At 40.6% G+C, this 23,729-nt stretch overlaps 1 protein-coding gene across 15 annotated transcripts in view; it reads right to left on the minus strand.

Annotated features, from left to right (window-relative positions):
• Positions 1-289: 289 nt before the first annotated feature.
• The window catches only part of LOC106082465 (supervillin), a 927,162-nt gene continuing 903,722 nt past the window's right edge, over positions 290-23,729 (minus strand). For all 15 annotated transcript variants that reach the window (XM_059360289.1, XM_059360288.1, XM_059360287.1 and 12 more), the window contains 7 exons: positions 17,596-17,737; positions 8,197-8,740; positions 7,968-8,125; positions 5,887-7,902; positions 5,706-5,822; positions 1,392-1,522; positions 290-1,312 (listed from right to left, as the gene is read on the minus strand). In XM_059360289.1, coding sequence (XP_059216272.1) covers positions 1,073-1,312; positions 1,392-1,522; positions 5,706-5,822; positions 5,887-7,902; positions 7,968-8,125; positions 8,197-8,740; positions 17,596-17,737 — 3,348 coding nt within the window. In that variant the 3' untranslated portion in view covers positions 290-1,072. The remainder of the gene's footprint in view (positions 1,313-1,391; positions 1,523-5,705; positions 5,823-5,886; positions 7,903-7,967; positions 8,126-8,196; positions 8,741-17,595; positions 17,738-23,729) is intronic.

Genomic DNA, 23,729 nt, shown 5'->3' on the forward strand with positions numbered 1-23,729 from the left:
CGATTTATATGGCAGCTAGATCAAAACATTGACCGTTTTGGCCCATTAAAAATCCCAACCGACCTACACTAATAAGAGGTATTTGTGCAAAATTTCAAGCGGCTAGGTTTATTCCTTCGAAAGTTAGCGTGCTTTCGACCGACAGACGGACGGACGGACGGACATGGCTACATCGACTTAAAATGACATGACGATCAAGAATATGTATACTTTATGGGAGTCTCAGACGCATATTTCGAGGTGTTACAAACGGAATGTTGGAGGGTATAAAAATGATAAAGGGCCATGATTAGAGCACAATATTATTTATTAAAAATTTATTCACATAAAGTTCGAAACTAGAATCAGAATAACTAAATACAAACAAAACAATATGTACGAGTATAAACTTAAAACAAATCAAGGGGGAAGTATTTACAAATTATAAATAATAACTTGAATTATGTTAATTAAACAATTATTTAAATGACGATGATTGCTTATTTGATTTCAATTGGGTAAGATAAGAGAATATCATTGCTAAGCCATTAATGTTTGAATGAAAGCATGCAGGGTGTTGTCCAGGATTACATGTCCTAGCGTCTATATGTATCTTTTGGTGTATAATTTTGTTGAGTTTTCCAAAGAGTTCTGTTTTTTTTTTTTGTTTTTAATTGCACAAAAAGAGATTTATTTTATTAGTGAAAAAGCGCATTGTATTATCTTGTATTTTTTATAGAATTATGATTTTGTTTAAATATGCGTGTTTAAGTATCAGTTGTAGTGTTAAGGCCTTATTTTGCTCACTTAGGGGTTTCTTGTAAATTGATATCAAAAACGACTTATGTATTTATTGATCTTTCCCAGACAAAAAGTTGTTAAATCTCCCAATAGGGCATTTTAAGTTATTAGTTGCTATCTGATGGAATACCCATTTCATAGGCGTATTTCCATCGTAAAGCGCATATGTATGATCATAATAAATATAGTATATATAATATGTATGTTTAAGATGTGTATAAGTTGTATAAGCTTGTGCTGTTGTATAAGAGATATATCAATGATTGCTTTGAGGATAGGGGGGTGTTGATGTTTAAAATAGTCCCCTTTCTTTCTTTAGATTTGTCTGCTTCCACAGCGGCATTTGTTCAAACTCGCCGCGTGTTAGTCCTAAGGCCTTTTCAAAATCTTCACTGTTCAAATACAATTCCAAGCAGGTGGGATCAACACCTTCGGGCAGAGGACGTTCCTTCAACACCTCCAGGGGATATTCAGTTTGTGAAAGTTGTTCCAAGACATCAGCAATAAGCAAAGGTTCATCCGTTCGACCATCCTAATGTAGAAAGCCAAATGAAAGATTCATGATTCATTATAAGGCCAAAAGTATTAAATTAAAGTTATTATCCACTCACCTGCACATTGATGTCCTTAATATCTTCTCTATCAGTCCAATCGGGGAAGAGAGCCTTAAAAGTTATCGGCTCCAAACCAGCCCAGACAACATAACCTTTGATGCCATGGAATTGTTTTTCGCTGTTTTCTCCTGGAAAAAAAAGTATGTAAAACAAACAAAAACACAATTAGTTTTTTCAACGACAAAAAAAGAGAGAGCAGAAGATCTATTCCTTAGGAAGTAAGAAGAATAGAGCAAATCAAGACACATAAAAGTTGCATTGACATCCAAGAATTAAATATGAGGCTAACAGATTTAGTAGAGGAACACCCTCCAGTAGAGCTAAAGGCGGTAATCAATCCCATGGAAGCTGGTTGTACGCAACGGATTGACCCGATGGAATCCTTCATCGGCAAGGGCTGCCGCCTCAGTGTACGTGTTCGTCCTTCTTTGGTTATGGGAGAGGCACATTCCGAAGTGCCTTCTCCGCACGCTTCTTGTCCGTGCCGGGATTGGAAAGAACCCAGGATCCTGGTTCTGTTCGGTTTGCCAGAATCACCTCCATCATCGGTCAGTGTCGGTGAGGTATAACCGCTGCATGGAGTGGGTGCATTTCCGATCTTGCTCTAGCCTTGCGTCAATACGGGGGTATAGTCACACTGAATTTGTTGCAAGATGCTGTGCAAACATAGACAGCAGTGGGTCACAAGCGTTCTGCGTGTGCCAATATACCCAACAGCAGCATCCAGCTGCAATATTGTCAGGCCCGTGCCGGAAAGTTTATCTTTTTTTGCAACTGAAGTGCAATGGTCTGAGAGGCCAGATCGACGAAATAGTGGATTTTATGAGTCGGAAGAACATATTGGATGCAGCAATCCAGGAAACAAAGTTTACCAATAACTGCAGCTTGCACAGTTCTCACAGATACAATGTGCTACGTAAGGATCGCTTAAGGAATGGAGGTGGGGGATTGGCCTTCGTGATACACCATTCCGTGCAATATAGATCTATCCCGCCTGCGCTAGTTACCCACACATGGAGTGAATGGGGATAGCAATCAAGTCTGGTAGTGCTGAGATAGAGCTATACAACGTTTACATACTGTCGATTGGTGGTTGTGACTCACTTAATGGGCAAGCTTACAAGCCCCACATAAGTGGGCTACTGTCTGACCATAATCGTCTGGTTATAGGAGACTTTAATGCGCATCACGTTTCATGGCATTTTCCCGTAAATAACTATCAGCGGGGCATAGCTTTGGCAGAGCAGATTAAAGGCTCCATGTTTTGCACGGTGAATAAGGATGCTCCCACTAAGATTAGGTGGTGCATTCTCACCATCGACCGACCACCCAACTTCATAACCTCTGACACCCGGCACGGGATAGCTGTAAGCACCACACAGTCTGAAGCATTAAGGTCCAATTTGTGTGATGTTCATTGCTGTCACGAGAAGCTTAGCTGCGAGCTACCGTGCGCGTCCCAGGTTGCGGAAAGTGGAATGCTCCATACGGAGTAGCTGCAACGGCAGTCGCGGACAATCAGCGGTATCGAGCGGAGAGTCTCAGTTTGAGGCCGGGTGGCACCGGCTCTTGAACAAATTCTGAGTGTATATGATGCTCGATATGACAAGACGAGTTATTGCCGCCTTCAAATAACCAATGGCCACCTTGTGTCCGCGGCGATCGGTCCTTTGGACCGGAACGAGCTTGCTCGCGCCGGAGCTTGACGAGGATCGCCACCTCCACAAGAAAATGTGGCTACAACAACAACAACCTCTGAGCGCCGAACGTTTATCGATCAAAAGTAGGCCGATTGGAGATCAAAGAGTACACTAATCGCCGCTTTAGTGAGGTGACACCCCCTTAATGAGCTACGAAAGTTACCAAGAGAAAATTCCGAGACAACATTAACGCAGTAGCCGCTCGCTTTATACCAGCTGATTGAATATCCCATGTACGGACTAACTTCTTGGCGCAGTCAGTTGTACACCCTGATGAGATTCGTTGCACGAACCCCACCAACCCCAGAATCAGTGAATCTGAAATCTGGAAATTAACAGGGTGATCAACGGATATAAGCGGAATTTGTGGCTGTAACACTTGGAGCAATGCAACTTAGGTATTGATTTAGCCAAGCTGTAGTCTACTGTTATGTCACACTCGAACTAGAAGGGATGACAGGACCTCAGTCACTTTTGACAACGTAACTGTGACTGATCGGAAGATATGCGCCAGGTTTTTATACAGTCAATTTATTGTGCATTCCGGGAGAGACAGGTCCGTGGTCTCCAAACCGAAGGACAGCCAACACAATTTACCGTGGACGAAGTTGCGAATGTCATCCGTGGTGCCAACTCGCCCAAGACGTTGACCCCGACGGAATCTCTACACTGATGCTGAAGAACCTGAATCAACCTGGAGTCGAGTACCTTACAACTGTCCCCAACCTGTCTTTGAACAGCACCCAATGTCGGGCAGATGGCAGAGTGATCCCTCTACTGAAGCTTGGAAAGGACCCGTGCGAGGAGAGTCGTACATACCGTTCTCCTTCTCGCACCAGTAGCCAAGATGCCTGAGGGACTACTCCTCTCGAGCCTCGTTGGAGAATTTCCATTCGCCGAGCATCAACATTTGCGTGGCTTCAATCGGCCCAGGCCATGTGATTGAACGGTCCTCGGGGCACTAGATCTATCAAAGGCATTCGACAAGGCCAGCCATGCCAAACTATTTAAGGACATCGCCAATGTGTCTCTCCAGCCAAGGCTGAAATGCTGGATCGCACATTGTCTGTGTGGTCGGCAGTCATCGTTTAGGGATAATAAGTAGCAGCATCGTACAGTGAAACGGGGAGTTCCCCAAGGCGGAGTGATATCTTTGGCACTGCTTAACCTCAACCTATCTTCCACTACGTGAATGTGGTCCTTGCAGAACGACCATCTCCCAATGCACCTGAAGGAATCGACCTTGCCCATCAATTACGATCAGGCAGATAAATCCGCCTCAATTTCTTCATAGCAAGAATTGATGCTAACTTGTCCCGATTGTGACCAGGGACCACACAACACACGTCACCTGTGTAACTGTCCAGCCAGACCCACTCGTCTCAGACCCAGATCCCTCTGAGTCGCAGAGTTCCTGGATCAAGTAGACGAAAGATAAAACACAACACAACACTGCTACAACAAAATAAAACAGAACAGAAAACTTGAGTAACCCAGGTTTCCAATTTCCTTAGACTAAGACCAATATTTATTTCCAACTAGCTGGCCCTGTACGCTTCACTACACCATAAAATGGCTTTTTGAAAATGGGTTTTGATTAAAGAATTTTTAAGCTGTTGATCAAGACATTCAAGGCTACGGATCTCGTTCAGATCCAGACTAATTAATTTTTTTTTGTATTGATTATATATTTTCAAAATCATATTTCCCTACGACTTGGGATAGCACATTTTTAAAGATTCGCAGGTCCTTCCTGTGTCTATCCCAATTAGAGGGCAGAAAATGTACCAAAGTTCTATCATTGCTGTCCTATTCTATCCTGATCGGCCTTCATACATTATTTTTAATTCCTTTTTGTTTGGGTAGGATGGGGGAAGAGGATTGCCTTTTGACACTTCATTTCCTTGTGTACAATATGTTCTCAGTCGTTCTATACGACAGTTTGGTGTTGTTTATGTTGGGGGGACCATTTGTTTGAGGTCCTTCAGACACCAATATGAATAATCAGACATCGTAATGAATTTAGGTCAGTTTGGTACTCTACTTTTAAAAACCTTTCATTTGTCATTTGATACCCATATTTCCCAAAGGGTTTGAGGGGTTTTGGGGGTGAGGTACCTCCCGAACACTTATTGTGCAGTTTGTATACCAAGTTCGTACTCTACTCTTAAATATCTTTTATTTGATACCCATATTGTCCCAATCGGTAAATATGTTCATTCGGGTGTTTTGGGATGGGGCGTCCCCCTAAGGTATTTATAAAAATTTCGCGAGTTTGGGATACCATAAAGTGGAATACAAAATTTCGCTTAAATCGGTGCACCCATCTGGCGTTTTCGAATATGGGGGAGAATCCTGGTGAAAAATACCAGCCCGGACTTTCTTAAATAATAATCAACTGATCTCTAAACACTTGCTAAACCACTTTCTATCTATCGCAGAGGATGGTGGTCACTTTTCTTGTCTATCAGTTTGTGACGCCATAGTACTGTTGATTCTATTAGCCAAATTGTCATTTATGCTGAATTTGTAAAAAAAAACTCTAGCTTTAAGCCATTTGAATCCTTTCTGAAATTGATTTAATATTTTTATAAGCTGTTATTTGACTTACCAAATTTCGCTTTCCAATATGACACCGCTGTCTCTAAAGCGGCTCTGCGTTCCGAAATCCAACGATTAACGCCAGCACGATTATCATTTGTGGGACTACTGCGTTCTTCAGCATTAACTGCAAATAACCAAAGAAAAGAAAATTTGATTAGCAAACCCAAATTCATATCTGCTCTACTTACTTTTAATATCCTCTAAAGGCCACCAGCCCATCCAGAGCCATAACAAATCACCGTCATCCAACATAAATATTGTCGGTTGACGGGCATTATACATCTGCGACTGTGCGAATGGATATGGAGTCGTGAGGTCCTTGCATCTGAAAGGTGAGTACAACTCGGTGGCACTAAACACTCCCTGAGTACTGGAGAAGTGGAACAAACGGGATGTGTAATTATATTCTTTTCCTGTCTCCTCGCAAAGGCTGCCATAAAGTTTGAGGGGATGTGCAAAATCACCAACTAAAATTTCCTGGAATTCAGTGGGTTCTTTGGTTTCCTCCACAGTCTCGAGCGTTACGGTGGAAGCTTCGAATAAATCTTTGGGTTTTAAGTCTTTAAGTTTTTCCGCAGCTTTTGTGCAAACATCACGGGTATGGGCGGCCGATTGGCAACCATGCCATTCATAAATCACACCTTTCTCGCCATGTATTAAAAGCATGGAAGCACGTGAACGCAGCTGGTTGCCATGGCAATTGACTTCTTTGAGAAGCATTTCGTCGGCTACATTGCCGCAGACCTGATAGAGACGCCATTGTCGGCGACGACCCAGACATTCGTCTTTGCGACCTTTGTGCTGACACATCAGACCAAATAGACGAACAAGCACCGTAGTCTCATCGCCTTGGGCTACACGCATTTGGGCTCCCTTCTCCTTGTCCAATTCTACGGTTAGCAGGGCAGCAGCTCCTTTCTCGTTGGCCGATGCCTCGTTGCCCTGCCAGGTAAAGTAAACACAACGGTCTCGGCCCACTGTACTGCGTTTCGATATACCCCCAGAGAGCTCACGCACGGTGACATTAATTTGGTAGATCCACTTGACAATGTAACTTTCGGCTGAATAGAAGTGACCATAGCTGTCTGTGTCCACTTCATCGAAGTTGAATTCATTTATTTGCCATTTTTCGCACGACTTGGAGATGATTTCAAAGTGACGCATACTGTCGGTGTCATAGTAAAAGTTACCACGACCCAAACTCGATTGTTCCAATACCAAGTTGGGCTCCTCATATGGGGAGCCCTTGAAGAGAGCACTGCCATCTAGAGGCTTCACAGAATTCATACTATTCGTTAGGTAATCCTTCTCCAAGTCCTCCCTTTCCACCTCGGGCCAATCGGCGAATTTCTCCTTGAACAGGCAAGTTTCCATATTCTGCGTTATTTTGCCCAAAATGCACCAATCTCCACGTTTATCCGAGCGTTTAGGGAAGCTGTAATTATCGCGGGCCCCCACTATCGAGGCATAGTTCATGGCATTGACATAGCACTTGGAATAGTCCAACACAGCATCTTCATAGTGTTCCTGGGCCAATTTGATGGCTGCTCGCTTATAATCTGAGGAGGCATTTTTGCCATTCCAAATGTACATCTCTGAACCAAAGTCAAAGATTATTACTTTTTTGCTATCCAACATTTCCACCTTAGGGATACAGCCCCAATATTTCTCGTATGGCACCAGAGAATCATCCTGGAATTCATAGACCTTATTGGTCTCAATTAGACTCGCCTCAAAGAGATCATCCTCATCGGCATGGCCACTGTCGGGAATGATGTAGGTCTCAGGCTTACCCAAGATATCGCAGAATTTCTTCCAATGAAGTTCATTCATGAATTTGCCATCGGTGAGTATGACTTCGGAGGTGGCAGTACAGCCCATATCCTTATTTTCCAAAATGTAGCCACAGACTTTCTTGCTGCGCGATATTTCGATTATATTTGCATAGGAACCCACATAGCGATATAGATGGGCGCCGTTGATCAATATGAAACAATCACCGCGATTCAATGACAGATATGAAGGTTCCACCAGGCGAGTCTGTACATGGGTGCGACCCTTAACATGAAGTAGCATGACCGGCTTGTAGGGCACCCACATTTGAATTAATGGCAAAGAGGAGGATTTTAGAGAAACCGCTTTGAAATCTTCCACAGAAGCCAAACCGGCAATGGCCTCAGCGGCTAGGTTTAGGCGACCACCATCTAAAATTGAGGGAGGGGTTTGAAAAAAACTAGGTCCATACTCTTTAATATATTGTGCTACTTACAGGCCTCAGCTCGAATTCGCCGCATTTCCCTTTCGGCTATACCCGATTTGACTTCGGTATACTCCGAAGATAGATCTGTGCGCGAAGCCAAGCTTCTGAGGGGATTGCGGGCAGCCCGACGTCCTTTGGGTAGTTGAATGGAACGTTTAACAGCCAATCTATGCAAAGAGAGGGAGAGAGGAAAAAAAGGCTAGTGAAATGGATTTGCCTTTCATATATGGACTCTTACTTTTGAGTTGACTTGATATGATCAAAATCTGATATGGCTATGTCCTCTTCGGGTGTCGCTGGTGTTGTTGGAGATTTCTTGGAAGAGAAGAATTTTTCAAATGTTTCCTCATCATCGAGTTTGGGTATAGCCACCCTGGCACCACCTGCTGCAGCCGGCTTATCCAGATTACTTGCAGTTGTAACAGCACCTTTGTTGGCCGCATTCTGCTTCTCCTTGTTATCTTTTTCATTATCACTATCGGAATTGCTAGACGAGCTACGTTCGAGTATGACATTTCCCTCGTTGATGCTAAGACTACGTTGCACAGTGATGTGATGGCCAGCACCAGCAAGCATATGACCAGGTCCATTTATGGTCGAGGCAGTCATCATGGAAGGACTTTTGGCCAAACCCAATAGCGGTTGATTGGCACTGCGTATAACGTGCATGGGACATTTTTTAGCAGCTGCGTTTGCAGAGCGTTCAAATTGCAATTCAACCGGCGATTGAGCCTTCTTCTGGAGTCGACCAGCGACAGTGAATTTGGAGGCATCTGATTGTTCTGCAAAAGAAACAAGACAAAATTGATTAATTCAGATAAACTTTAGAGCCTAGCTAAGTTTATATTGAGCAATTTGTGCAGTCAGTCTGTGGTAATCAGGTCAGTGATCGGTCCATAGGCGGGCTTGGTTTGATGGCGGGAAATATCGGTGTATGCATTGAAACTCGCTGGTCCGGTGCGCCTAATTTTTTTATGTATTTTGATGATGTTACCAAGAGGCTCAAGACATTCAAGGCTATGGGCCCTAGTTCCAAAGAGCTATCATTTAAGTCCTATTTTGACCCGACCGGACACATGTCCAATTGGGGGTTTTCCCATATTGTTCCGATCGTTCTGGTCTACTCTACTCCCTGATCGGCTTAAATGTGAGCTTGGGATTTTTTGCAGAGTGGTCGGTCCCCAGACGGTTGTCACTAATTTGGATACCAAATTTATTTGAGTGCCATACTATCCAGTTTTACCTAAGTACATGCCCGTCTGTGGGTATTTTTGATGGTGGGAATATCGCGGCCGACAAAGGATAACAACTGTGAGCCCCACACAAGTTCGTTCGTTCTAATCACGGGAAGCGTCCACAATTTGCTGGTAGTGGAAAGATATGCGGAGTAGCTGCAAATGCACCCGCAGGCAATCAGCGATTTCAAGAGGAGAGTCTCAGTGAGGGATCAAGTGGCACTGAGTGCCTATGATACCCGAAATGACAAGGCGAGTTATTGGCGCCTTTAAATAACTAATAGCCAATATCAGCGTCTTTTACCCATTTAGTGGTGGCTGGAAGCGGGCATTAGATCTTGAAGCAAACGACTCGCGCGATCAAGGGTAGATATGCAATCCCACATAAGCGCACCCTGTAGACTAATCAATAGCAAATTTGCCTATGAACATTCCAATAAGGAACAGGGGCCAACTTCTCACATATCAAAGAGTGCTGCCCGTTACAAGTTAAGGCTTAATGATACGGGTCCTTCCGCATGACGTACCACAGTGCGACACCTATTTGGGGAGAAGTCTTTACATGACAATATATTGGGTTGCCCAAAAAGTAATTGCTGATTTTTCATATAGTCGGCGTTGACAAATTTTAAGCATTAATCGAATTGGATCGTCATGTAACTGAGCGTGAGATAGGAGAGAAGTTAAACATACCAAAATCAACCGTTCATTATCACATAAAAAGTCTTGGACTGGTGAAAAAGCTTGATATTTGGGTACCACATGTATTGAAAGAAATTCATTTAACAAACCGAATCAACTCTTGTGCACCTTATGCACCTTAAACGCAATGAATTCGAACTGTTTTTAAAACGAATCATAACTGGAGATGAAAAATGGATTGTTTACAACAACGTTAGTCGAAAACGATCATGGTCCAAGCATGGTGAACCAGCTCAAACCACTTCAAAGGCTGATATCCACCAAAAGAAGGTTATGCTGTCTGTTTGGTGGGATTGGAAGGGTGCGGTATATTTTGAGCTGCTTCCAAGGAACCAAACGATTAATTCGGATGTTTACTGTCAACAATTGGACAAATTGAATACAGCCATCAAGGAGAAGCGACCAGAATTGGTCAATCGTAAAGGTGTCATATTCCACCAGGACAACGCTAGACCGCACACATCTTTGGTCACTCGCCAAAAACTGAGTGAGCTTGCCTGGGAACTTTTGATGCATCCACCATATAGCCCTGACCTTACACCATCAGACTACCATTTATTTCGATCTTTGCAGAAATCCTTAAATGGTAAAACTTTCGGCAATGATGAGGCTGTAAAATCGAACTTGGTTCAGTTTTTTGCAGATAAAGGCCAGAAGTTCTATGAGCGTGGAATACTAAATTTGCCAGAAAGATGGCAAAAGGTTATCGAACAAAATGGCAATTATATATTTGATTAAAGTTCATTCTAAGTTTTATTAAAAATGCATTTACTTTCTTTTAAAAAATCCGCAATTACTTTTTAGGCAACCCAATAGCTTACAAATGGCGCCAGCATTTGGAGCGAATAACCACCTATGAAACATTTTTCTGATGCTCTCGCCAGGATTCAGCGTTCAGCGCCAAATATGGACACGCTAACCTCTGCGCTACGGTGGTCTCCGACTAATCATTTACTCTGAAAAAAACAAGCAATAGTAAAAAAGGACTCCCCTTACGTTCACGACCACCGCAAACGAATTAAGGAGCATGATCTGCGAATCTGCACCTGGAATGTCTGAACTCTTTAAAGCAATGTTAGTGTGCGTAATATTTCCAAGCCCTTGGCATTATGTTACCCTGAAGGAAGTTTGGGGTAAATTCACCCCTATTAACATAAATGACCGGTCATATAACTAGTCATTTTAGTCTATTGCGTGGCTGCTTTGAGGTATTTTTCTTTTCGCAGAATAAACCAGTGAAAACACCGGTTGGGGGCAGTTCTTTTCTTCATTGTTATTATTCGGTCCGTCAAACGAAAGTGACATACAAGCAGGTAAGTGCGCAAATATTTGCTAAATGCATATAATAAGCGCTAAATGATGAAAAATTTTAATATTTTTACTCTTCTTTTAGAAGCAATTCCACCATCGATAAATGATAGAAAGATAACGCAACGCTTGCAAATGCGATATATATAATGAAAAAACGACATTTCAAAATTAAGAAATAATTTTTAGCATAGGTAAAAATAATTTTTTTTTCATTTTAGATTAATTCTAAATTGTTCTGCTTTTTATGTTATGAACTAATTCATTTTTACTTTACTTTTAATTATGTTTATTTATTATGAAACCAAAATTCTAAAAGAATATTTAAAAATTTAATGAACTAAGTAAACAAGTATTTAAAACTTGTCCAAATAGGTGAAGTGATGTGTTTGCCTCAACGGGGGAAATGACCGGTTTTTGCAATTCGTTAAAGTTGCGGGTTTTTTTTTAACCGGAGAAATGTTCGATTTTTCAAACCAGTGAAATGACCGATTTTTTAAATCAGTGAAATGACCAGTGTTTGAAACCGATGAAATGACCGGTTCAAAATTATTGGTCCCAAGGTATGACATGCCCATATAAAAATCACCGGTAAAATGGATAGTCAGGGGACCTGTCACTGGTCACTGAAACCCGATGAAATTATCAGTTTGGGACCGGTTCAAAGTCCTGCAGGGTTTTGTTCGTGTACACATATATGTGTAAGAGTGTGTGCGCATTTGCCCGCCACTGCTTTAAAGAGAAGGTGCTGTATACAGTGGCTACTATACACACTGATCCGTCGATAGTGGAAAAAACAGATATATCCGTTTTGCGATGGTTTGGGAGAGGCGTTAAAAAAAACACCGGCGGGTGACGCGCTGTCAGGAGGTCGGAATCGTAAACGCAACAGATGGCAAAGGTATACTTCAGTCAACTGATCCAATTTCTTAAAGAATACATTGTTGTCCTAATGATGTAAAAGAGTAATGGCAAAGAAGACAGTGGCTTCTACATGGAGAATGACACAAAAGTCCGTAATTGGTTACCAAAAACTTCCCCTAAGGAACCCTTGGTACAACTAGTGGTGTTGAAATGCTACTGAATCTAAGAATGCGGCATACAGAGCAACCCTGCTGTCAGTAGCACCAGAGATATTTTGAGAAAATGAGGGAGAAACATCCATACTGCCGGAGGAAGAGAGAAATGTAACAACATCAGTATAGATGAGGCGAAATATTAACGAGGCAGAATGAAGTACGGAAATTCTACCAAAGTAGTAGCCATAAAACTAATGGCTATGTGACAGGCATCTCCTGCAGACACAAAGAAGCAAAATCTGGTAACAGATGTAGTAAGTGTGCTTTGGATATGCAAAAAAAAAAATAGTTCATGTTTCAACCATAAATGGCACATAAATGTGTACTTTGTTTACGAATTTAATGCTAGAACCAAAAATTCTAAACTGGATACTTCAAAAAGTATCACATCAAACTTTGGACGACAGGACGTCCTCGACTCGGGTTATGGCTAGCGTATCGTCTTAATATTTGGTATTTTGTTTTTTGGGATCAAATGGAAAAAAATTGGAGGGTATGTGTTTCAAAAAACTAAATTTTGGCTTTTTGGGACACTCTAATGTATATATATACCGATTTCCGAATTTCACTTCTTGAGACCCAAACAGCCCCAATTTTCATCCAATTTGGTACATGATGTACACTAAGGCTCACAAATACTAATACTAAATATCAACCACAATTAGGAATTTTGGAAGTAGCACAGAGTTCCTGACATAGATTCTCTTTTTTCTAGGTTACTTTTGGTATTTAGAGCGCACAACAAGCCGATTACTGACTATGGACATACTTAGTCAGTAATCGGCTAAATACTAAAATTAACCCGTGCTACATACAAAATCCGTAATTGTGGTATGAAGAACAATTGGGGATTTTGTGCACAAAGAGCGCACAACAAACCGATTACTGGCTTGGGTGTATCTCCCTAGTACCATGGGACGGATTAATATCTCCACCCTCTTTTCAACCTCACCTAACCTAACCTAAATATCACCCAAATACATAGGTCTTTAAGTGAATATAGTCCGTAAAGACCTCCATCATTGTTTTCAAAAGCGCAAAATGAAAGATTTTCTTTGCCTTAATTCTTGCAAACCCTGCCAAATAAACTGATAAAAGTACTCTAAATTTTTAGCAGAATGCATAGTAGTGGGTGAATAAGATTCTGACTCGATTTGACAAATTGAACCTCTAGAGATGGCAATTAAAGGGTGATTTTTTAGCTATTATCTTTTTGGCAACGCTGGTTTAAATAGTTCACGTACGTTTCCATGTTGTTGTTGTTGTTGTTGTCACATTTTCTTGTGGAGGTGGCGATCCTCATCATGCTTCTGTAGGTGAACAAGCTCATTCCGGCCCAAAGGACCGATCGCCGTGGGAACAGAGTAGTCATTGGTTATTTAAAGGCGCCAATAACCCGCCTTGTCATATCGACCATTATTGCCACTCAGTATATGTGCATATCCGGTGCCGCCCGGCCCCTCACTGACACTCTCCGCTCAATACCGCTGATTGCTTGCGACTGCCGTTGCAGCTACTTCGAATGAAGCATTCCATTATCCGCTACTTGTGAACGCGCGGTAGCTCCCAGCTAAGCTTCTTATGACAGCAATGAACACCACACAGACCGGATCTCAATGTTCCAGCCTGTGTGGTGCTCTCAGCTATCTCGTGCTGGACACTCATCTTTCGTGTTTTGTTTCATTGTCAAACCTCTTCCATTTGGTTTATAATTTAGCCATGGATCGTCTTACAAACGAACAACGAACGAAAATTATTGAATTTTATTATCAAAATGCGTGCTCTGTTAAGAAAGTTCATCGTGCGCTTCTGTGTTCAGTTTTTGGCTCAATGGGTACGTAAATAAGCAGAATTGACGATTTTGGAGTGAAGATCAGCCAGAAGCATTCAAGAGCTACCAATGTATCCAGAAAAAGTCACAGTGTGCGGTGCGGTTTATGGGCTGGCGGGATCATTGGAACCTACTTCTTAAAAGAATCGTAACGTAACTGTGAATGGTGATATCCAATTTTTTTTGCTCCAAATGCAAGAGCTTGACTTACATGACATGTGGTTTCAACAAGACGGTGCCACACGTCACATAGCACGCCTGACAATGGACTTATTGACCGATCACATTCGGGAATGAGAATTGTATTTTTTATAGCTCTTCAAAAATCACCCTTTATTAACTTATTTGGCAGAAATGCGCACGTGTTGGGTGTTTTCTTACGTCTTCCAATATCCATGCTAAATATGTCCCAAACCGGTCCCATAAAATGTTTGTCAAAATTGTCAATTTACATATAATTCATCTTTTCTGCTATTACACCTGTGTGTTATTTTCGTATGACATAACCTAAAAATGTAAGCAAATCTCATTTTTTAAGCGTAAAAATTCTTAAAGTTGTGAGAAAGTAGGTTAAATCGCAAATTTGTGAAAACAATTTAATCTGGGGTTGTTTTTATTCAACTGACAACGAAAACAGCTAATTTCTTTATGTTTTGCCAGAAGGATTAGAGCGGCTCTAATCCAAAAAATTGCATGTGCTATTTTCAAAAAGTGATTTTCATATGTTAGTTTCATTTGTATCACACGACACGTACATTGAGTGGTAAATTTGACATGCCATAAGACACCTAGATACCCTGTAATAGAGCCTTAAGTATACCGATCCGTTTAAAATTTCTACCTGAAACGATTTAGCCACACAAAAAAAATATAGACCTAAATTTGAACGATTAAAAATGGTATTGACTTATAAAAAAACTTTTCAAACAAGGTGTTAATTGCTTTGACAATTTTTGACATTCAAACAAGTACGGGCGTGCTAAGTTCGACCGGGCCGAATCTTTTATACCCTCCACCATGGATCGCATTTGTCGAGTTCTTTGCGCGGCATCTCATTTTAGGCAAACAAAGAATAATGGATAAGAATTGTTGTCCTATTGGAGCTACATCAAGTTACAGCCTGATTGAACCATAAATGCATTAAATGTTGAAGATCATAGTAGAGGGCATTGGGTAATATTTCAGTCCAGTCGAAAAAGAATAGCGTCTTGTAGCGGTTCAAGAAGCATAAAGTAAAAATCCCACATCGGTTAATATGGCAGCTATTGGGTTGCCCAAAAAGTAATTGCGGATTTTTTAAAAGTAAGTAAATGCATTTTTAATAAAACTAAGAATGAACTTTAATCAAATATATAATTGCCATTTTGTTCGATAACCTTTTGCCATCTTCCTGGCAAATTTCCATTCCACGCTCATAGAACTTCTGGCCTTTATCTGCAAAAAACTGAACCAAGTGCGATTTTATAGCCTCATCATTGCCGAAAGTGTTACCATTTAAGGAGTTCTGCAAAGATCGAAATAAATGGTAGTCTGATGGTGCAAGGTCAGGGCTATATGGTGGATACATCAAAAGTTCCCAGCCAAGCTCACTCAGTTTTTGGCGAGTGACCAAAGATGTGTGCGGTCTAGCGTTGTCCTGGTGGAATATGACACCTTTACGATTGACCAATTCTGGTCGCTTCTCCTTGATGGCTGTATTCAATTTGTCCAATTGTTGACAGTAAACATCCGAATTAATCGTTTGGTTCCTTGGAAGCAGCTCAAAATATACCACACCCTTCCAATCCCACCAAACCTTCTTTTGGTGGATATCAGCCTTTGAAGTGGTTTGAGCTGGTTCACAATGCTTGGACCATGATCGTCTTCGACTAACGTTGTTGTAAACAATCCATTTTTCATCTCCAGTTATGATTCGTTTTAAAAACGGATCGAATTCATTGCGTTTAAGGTGCATAAGGTGCACAAGAGTTGATTCGGTTTGTTAAATGAATTTCTTTCAATACATGTGGGACCGAAATATCAAGCTTTTTCACCAGTCCAAGACTTTTTATGTGATAATGAACGGTTGATTTTGGTTTATTTAACTTCTCTCCTATCTCACGCTCAGTTACATGACGAACCAATTCGATTAATGCTTTGATTTGGTCATCATCAACTTAATTTGGCCGACCGAAAAATCTGCAACTACTTTTTGGGCAACCCAATATATCAGGTTGTGTACCGATTTAAACCATACTTCGTACAGTTTTTTGAAGACATAAAAAAACACTTTATGCAAATTTTCAGCCAAATCGGATAAGAATTGCGTCCTCTAGTGGCTGAAGAAGTCAAGATCCGAGATCGATTTATATGGCAACTATATCAGGTTTTAGATCGATTTGAACTATTCTTAGCACAGTTGTTGGAAGTTATAGCAAAACACTTCATGCAGAATGGCGTCCTCTAGTTGCTAAAGAAGTGAAGATCCAAGATCGGTTTATACGGCAGCTATATCAGGTTATGGACTGATTTGAACCATAGTTAGCACAGTTGTTGGAAGCAAAACACTTCATGCTAAATTTCAGCCAAAGCGAATGGGAATTGCGCCCTCTAGAGGCCTAAGAAATCAAGATCCAAGATCGGTTTATATGGCAGCTATACAAAAAACATGAATCGATTTGGCCCATTTACAATCCCAACTAACCTATACTAATAAAAAGTATTTGTGCGAAATTTCAAGCGTCCAGCTTTACTCCTTCGAAAGTTTGTGTGCTTTCGACAGACAGACGGACGGACGGAGTCTGTCCATGTATTCTTGTGATCAATGAAGCATTTGTTGTCCGATTACCATCAAATTTTGCACATGATATAACCCCAAGGACTAACGCTTTTTATTTGCGAAAAATTCGGTCCAGATTTAGATATATAGTTGTTAAAATTTTATTCTGATCTTTACAATTTTGAACGATGTGTTTTAATTTATTTCTCAATACGTGTGCAAAATTTCCATAAGATTGGTTCGGATTTAAATATAGCTCCCACATATAGGGTTTTCCAACAAGAGGCCTTATTTTATTGCACCTGTTATGCGCCAGAAAGCATGCTCGTGATGAGCATTTGATTTTCTTTGCTATTAACGGCATAACTTTCTCGTTATTATTCGATTCGATCCGATCATTTGTCTCAAAAATTACGTTTTTCTTTGAATACCAAAATAACACCGATATTCCCTTTAATGGATGTAGTTACCATAACTTAGGTTCGATCTGTATAAAATTTTGCATAGTGTTTGATTTAACGGCTAAATACGTACACGAAATCTCTTCAAAATCGGTTCAGATTAAGATATCGTTCCCATACATATCCGATATGCCAGATATTCGAACTTAAAAAATATTTTCAGATTTGACATCTCAATAAGCATGTAAGGTTAAAATCTAACTAGAAGTCGGTTCCGCCCGACTTTGGCATTCCTTAGTTGTTTTGCATTATGCACAACTTACCAACTCGATTTTTCCAACTTTCTGAGGATGACTTCAATTTGCCCAATCGATCAGAAACATTGCCGCCTTCAATTGAGGTTTTTATGAAAGGCGATGGCGGCAGTGGTTTTTCAGATAGGTCATGGGCCAAAGATAAAGATTCCTGGAATTAGAAACAAGGCAAAAAAAAATAATTAATTATTGTGTGCTGGTGAAATATCATTCGATTCACTACAAAAAAGCTATAAGGTGCTATAACTAATCTTTTATTGCCATATTTTGGTAAATAAAATCAAAATTATTATTTTGTGTTATCATGCAGACATTTTTATTGTTTTTTGTTCCCATGCCAATTTAATAAAACACACATAAATCATATATGTAAAGGCTTTTAATTATATTAAGAATATCGAAGTTATTTTTATTCATTTGTATGCTTACGACGACAGTTTAACAACATATGAATATAAAGTTCAACCTAATTCGCACTGAATAAAGCGGAGTTCCAAAAAAGGTAACAAATATTATACAATATATTGCAAATTTGCGTAACTTGCCACCGTTGCTCCACATAAACTGACCTTAATTTCTAACTTTCAATTAAGAGTTTCGAAATTTCAAAGGCAAAAACTCGAAAAAACAGATCATTAAACACAACATAAAATGAACATATTCGACAAACACAAAACTCGTAACTGTCATCCCTTATATGGGGGACATAATTATTTCAACAATATGAATATGCAAAATTTAATAGAGTGGGCAATGAAAAAAAGTTGCATCAAGTAAGGAACCAGTAAAAATTATCTTGAAAACCTACAATGGTTGCAGGTATAATAACACCGCCGCCTTTGACGCTGAACACCTGGGTTCAAAACCCGGCGAGACTATGCCATTTAAAACTTCTCTGCAAAAGAGGTGTTGCACTGCGGCACGCCATTCGGACTCGGCTATAAAAATGAGGCCCCTTATCATTGAGCTTAAACTTGAATCGGACTGCACTTATTGATATGTGAGAAGTTTGCTCCTGTTCTTTAGTAGAATGTTCATGGACAAAATTTGCATTACGACACTACGTGTGGGTTTAAATAAAACAAGTAACGAGGATAAGGTTCAGCTAGGCCGACTCTTTTATATCCTCCATCATGGATCGCTTTAGTTCAATTTATTTAACGATTAGGCAGTTTATAAGAGAGGTATATCAAGGAGGCCACCGTAGCGCCTATGACGTCAAACACCCGGATTCGATTCCTGGTAATCTGAGGTACTGCTGGCAATATTTGTGAAGTACTTTGCCATGTAAAAACTTCTCCCCAAAGAAGCATCGCTGTGGGAGAACGGCTAGAGATGTCTCTTTGAATTTGGAAATGGTTGGAGCCGAGGTGTTAGCGAGATCGTGGTCCTAGACGCCTTTTGCCAAGCCCCCAAATTTGTTCACCTCAGTATTTCGAAAAATTGTTCGGGCTGCTAAATCGTCATTTGTGGTTCGATTTTCAAAATTCTATTTATTCTGGATAGTGCTCGAAATTCCCTAACCCCTGTATAATATCTCAACTGGTTTTGAAGATTTACAAGTTTTAACTTTTCTTTGTTGAAATTTTGGCCGATATTGGCTTCATATTTAGCAATTTACGAATGCATTTGTGGTTTGATATTTATGCATGATTTGTAATTATGACAAAATTTTCCATAACTTTGCCGCAAAAAGTGTCCACATCTGATTATTCAGTTAATAGTAATACAGATTGGAAGTCAAAACATGTGAAAAAGGTGAATTTTTATAATTTTTTGGTCAAAAAAATATTTTCATTGATTAGTGTTTTTTTTTTTTTTTAAAAACTTGGTTAAATACCTAATTTTTTATGCCCACCACCGAAAGATGGCGGTATATTCATTTTGTCATTCCGTTTGCAACACATCGAAATATCCATTTCCGACCCTATAAAGAATATATATTCTGGATCAGCGTAAAAATCTAAGACTATCTAGCCATGTCCGTCCGTCTGTCCGTTCATCTGTCCGTCCGTCTGTCTGTTGAAATCTCGCTATAGTCTTCACAAATAAAGATATTGAGCTGAAAATTCTTTTTTTTTGTCCATAAACAGGTTAAGTTCGAAGATGGGCTATATCGAACTATATCTTGATATAGCCTCCACGTAGACCGATTGGCCGATTTAGGGTCTTAGGCCCATAAAAGCCACATTTATTATCCGATTTTGCAAAAATTTGGGACAGTGAGTTGTGTTAGTCCAGTCGACATCATTCTTCAATCTGGCCCAGATCGGTCAAGATTTGGATATTGCTGCCATATCTACCAATCTCTCGATTTAAGGTTTTGGGCTCATAAAAGGTGCATTTATTGTCCGATGTCGCCGAAATTTGGGACAATGAGTTAAGTTAGGCCCATCGACATCTTCCTAGAAAATGGCACAGATATGTCCAGATTTGGATATAGCTGCCATATAGACCGATCTCTCGATTTAAGGTTTTGGAGCCATAAAAGGCGCATTTATTGTCCGCCGAAATTCGCCGCAATTTTTGACATTGAGTTGTGTTAGGTCCTTCGACATCCCTCTTCAATTTGGCTCAGATCGTTTCAGATTTGGATATAGCTGCGATATAGACCGATCTCTCGCTTTAAAGTCTTGGCGTCATAAAAAGCACATTTATAATCCGATTTCGCTTAAATTTGACGGGTCGTCTATGGTTCATATCGGTTTATATTTGGATATAGTTACCAAAAGACCAATATTTTGTTTTACAAAATTGAACCATATTTCGATATAGCTATAATATAAATATAAATTATTCATTTTTGAACGGATTATGACGAAAGGTGGTTTACGTGTATACCCGAGGAGGTGTGTATCCAAAGATCGACCCGGCCGAACTTAACGCCTTTTTACTTGTTTCTTTTTAATTTGTAAAGAGTGAAATTTGGACAAGATAAGTCAACTTAAGCGGGTGATACATGTACTTCAAAATTACTTTCAAGTTCTTAAATTCCAAAGCCCAGATCCCTCAATTGGGCAGATGTTTTTTTAATCCATGTGTACCCTAAACCCATGCAAAACATTTTTTGCACCTAACAATATTTGTACCCTCCACAGCAAATTTACAAAAAAATGCCGATTTTGAAACCATCTTTGCCCAAAATGGGTACTTTGGGGATTTTTATAAAAAAGATGTTGCAGAATATTTTTAGTTTTTTAAAAACACTTTTATCTACAATATCCAAAAAGAATTACTAAGATATCTCTAATCGCTTTTTTCTCTTCCCGTTCTCGCACGGCATGTTTTCTTACTAGTTTTTTTCAATTTTCTCCCACTGTGCTCCGTTCGGCTTTGGTTATAAAAAGGAGGTTCCTTATCATAGAGCTTAAACTTGAATCGGACATTACTTAATTATATGTGTGAAGTTTCCCCATGTTCCCTAATGGAATGTTTATGGGCAAAATTTGCAATATCAAGTTATAGACCAAATTGGACGGATACAAGATAATATCTGTATGAGCTTTAGAATATCAATCATCAATAACAACAGCGTGCAGCCAAATAATTCATATTTTAATGAAAGGTTAAAGGTCTAATCAGCTAACAGATAATTGTTTGATGTTGCTACATCAAAAATAAAAGAAATTATTTGTTTTTATGGAAATATTTTCTTTTTGGGACCCAATTTAATATATGTGCGTAAGTAAGTACTTGTACCATTGACCAAATTGGCTGACGCACAGTGGCATGGAAAAAAAATTACACCTCTATGGATTCTGCTTAAATATGGCAGCTATATCAGGTTATAGATCGATTTGGACTGTTTTTGGCATAGTTGCTGGAAGTCATAATAGAACACTATGTGCAAAATTTCATCCAAATCGGACAGAAATCGCGGCTTGTAAGGGCTAAAGATGTCAAATCGGGAGATCGGTTTATAAGGGCCCTATATCCAAATCTGTACCAATATGGCCCATTTGCAATCACCAATGATCTACATCAATAGGAAGTATCAGTGCAAAATTTCAAGCGGCTATCTTAACACGTTCGACCGCTATCGTGATTTCGACAGACGGACGGACGGACATGGCTTGACGACTAAGTCGAGACGGTAAAGAATATATATACTTTATGGGGTCTTCGATCAATATTTCGAGGTGTTATAAACGAAATGACTAGATTAGGGTATAAAAAGTGTGCAATTTTTTAACGGATAAAGATAACTTCACGAAATTTTATACGGTTATAGCCGAGGTGCTATGACTATGATCAAAATTTTAGGGCTTTTGAAGGCCCAGGGGCCCATTGAAATTTTCCGCCCTAAAAATTTTCGTTCGTGCTTCCAAAAGGGCATTTAAGGAAGGATTTTAGGTATGGTTGGAAAGAGGGTGCGGCTATTAATCCGATCCATGCCACTATGGACATACACCTAAGCCAGTAATCGGCTTGTTGTGCGCTCTAAAAACTAAAAAGTAACCTCAAAAAAGAAAATTTTAAGTTAGGAATTCCGTGCTACTTACAAAATCCTTATTTGTTTTCAATAACACTCCCCTAAGTTGGTTCATGTCTGGTATTGTGTCCCCACCTAAGTACCGGTGCCTTTTAGCCGCGAAAGCTGGGCAATGACTTGTGAAATGCTCCAACGTCTCATCATCTACCATACATGCCCTACACATGCTATCACTTGCCGCACCGTTTTTACAGAACCGAGCTCGTAGTCCTATGTGCCCGTTATGATACCAATAGCTATACTGACCACCTTCTTCCTTCCTTACAGAAATAGTCTCGTCCTCTCATGATCCGGATCAACCCATAGGATTTTCGCCGTCCTACTGACTGTTTCGTGTTCCACAGTGTTCGTCGGATTTCGTCAACCCGAAAGCTTTGGGTTAACCAAGGTTATTGACGGCAGTTTTCTGGCTTCACTGCCAAATCGTCTGTCCTTTCATTCCCACTTATTCCGTTATGGCCCGTCACCCAAACGATGTGGATTATGCCATCCTCAGAAAAGGCGTTAATCTCGTCTTACACTCCAAAGTTGTTCATGACCTTACCTTCCTGGTTGTTATTGCCCTTATGGCAATTTTACTGTCCGTAAAGAAGTTTACACTCGACGTCTTAGCGTTGGTACCACACCACCGCACGCATTTCGTTATCGCCCGGATCTCCGCCTGCACGACCGTATTATGGTCAAGCAGTCTAAAACAGATCTCAGCCCCTGGGTTCTCAATGTACACCTCCAGGCCCACTCTGTCCTCTAGCTTTGATCCATCCGTGCAACATGATCTTCCACATGGCAAAACTAGGGTTCCGTCAATCCAAGACTGTGCCGTTGGCAGCAGTGCCTCGCACTCGACCTTGAGTGTCGTCTCAAGTATCCGATCGGAAACCTCTTCCCTTCCTTCCAGGTTTTCTATCGTCGCCTCGATTATACCGCGATCCCATGACCTGATCCCATCCTCAATCCATTCTCCCATCGCCTTAAGTCTCATAACCGCATTGGCTGCATCGCACTTAATCTGTATGTCAATGGGTTGGAGATCTAGAAAAGTCTCTAGTGCCCTAGTGGGCGTGGTCCTCATCGCTCCGACTATGCCAAGACAACATGTTCTCTCTACCCGTTGCATGGTCCTTATGTTGCACTTTTTCTCCATAGCAGTCCAACAAACTACTGAAGCGTAAGTCAGTATTAGTTCTATCACGCTCCTGTAAAGCCAGTGGACTATCCTCGGATTCAGGCCCCATTTCGAGCCCACGGCCCGTCTACATAGTGCCCAACATCTGTGAGCCTTCTCAGTATGCTCCTGAAGATGCTAGACCCTTTCGGGCGTTCTGCATAGCTGGTTCGGATCCGTACCCCTAAGAAGTATTATAACATCGTGTGAGTAGAGACGGGTTCAAAAGCCTCCTTAGTCAGCATTCGTGATAGGTTTTTTTTTGGTGGGCACCCATGAACTGGGGATACAATACCCCCTTATGGCGTGCCCTGTGCCACTTTCTCCCTTATATTTATGTCATAGGACATGCAATTTATCCATCTGTTACTCATCCAATCTCTAAGGACCCGGTCCACCCCCTCGATGTCAATGCAAACCGATAATGTACACGTCTTGGTATCGAAGGATTCTTCTATTTTATGCAAAACCTCGTGCAGGGCAGTC

Source organism: Stomoxys calcitrans, chromosome 1 (assembly GCF_963082655.1).
Source record: "Stomoxys calcitrans chromosome 1, idStoCalc2.1, whole genome shotgun sequence".
NCBI lineage: Eukaryota > Metazoa > Arthropoda > Insecta > Diptera > Muscidae > Stomoxys > Stomoxys calcitrans.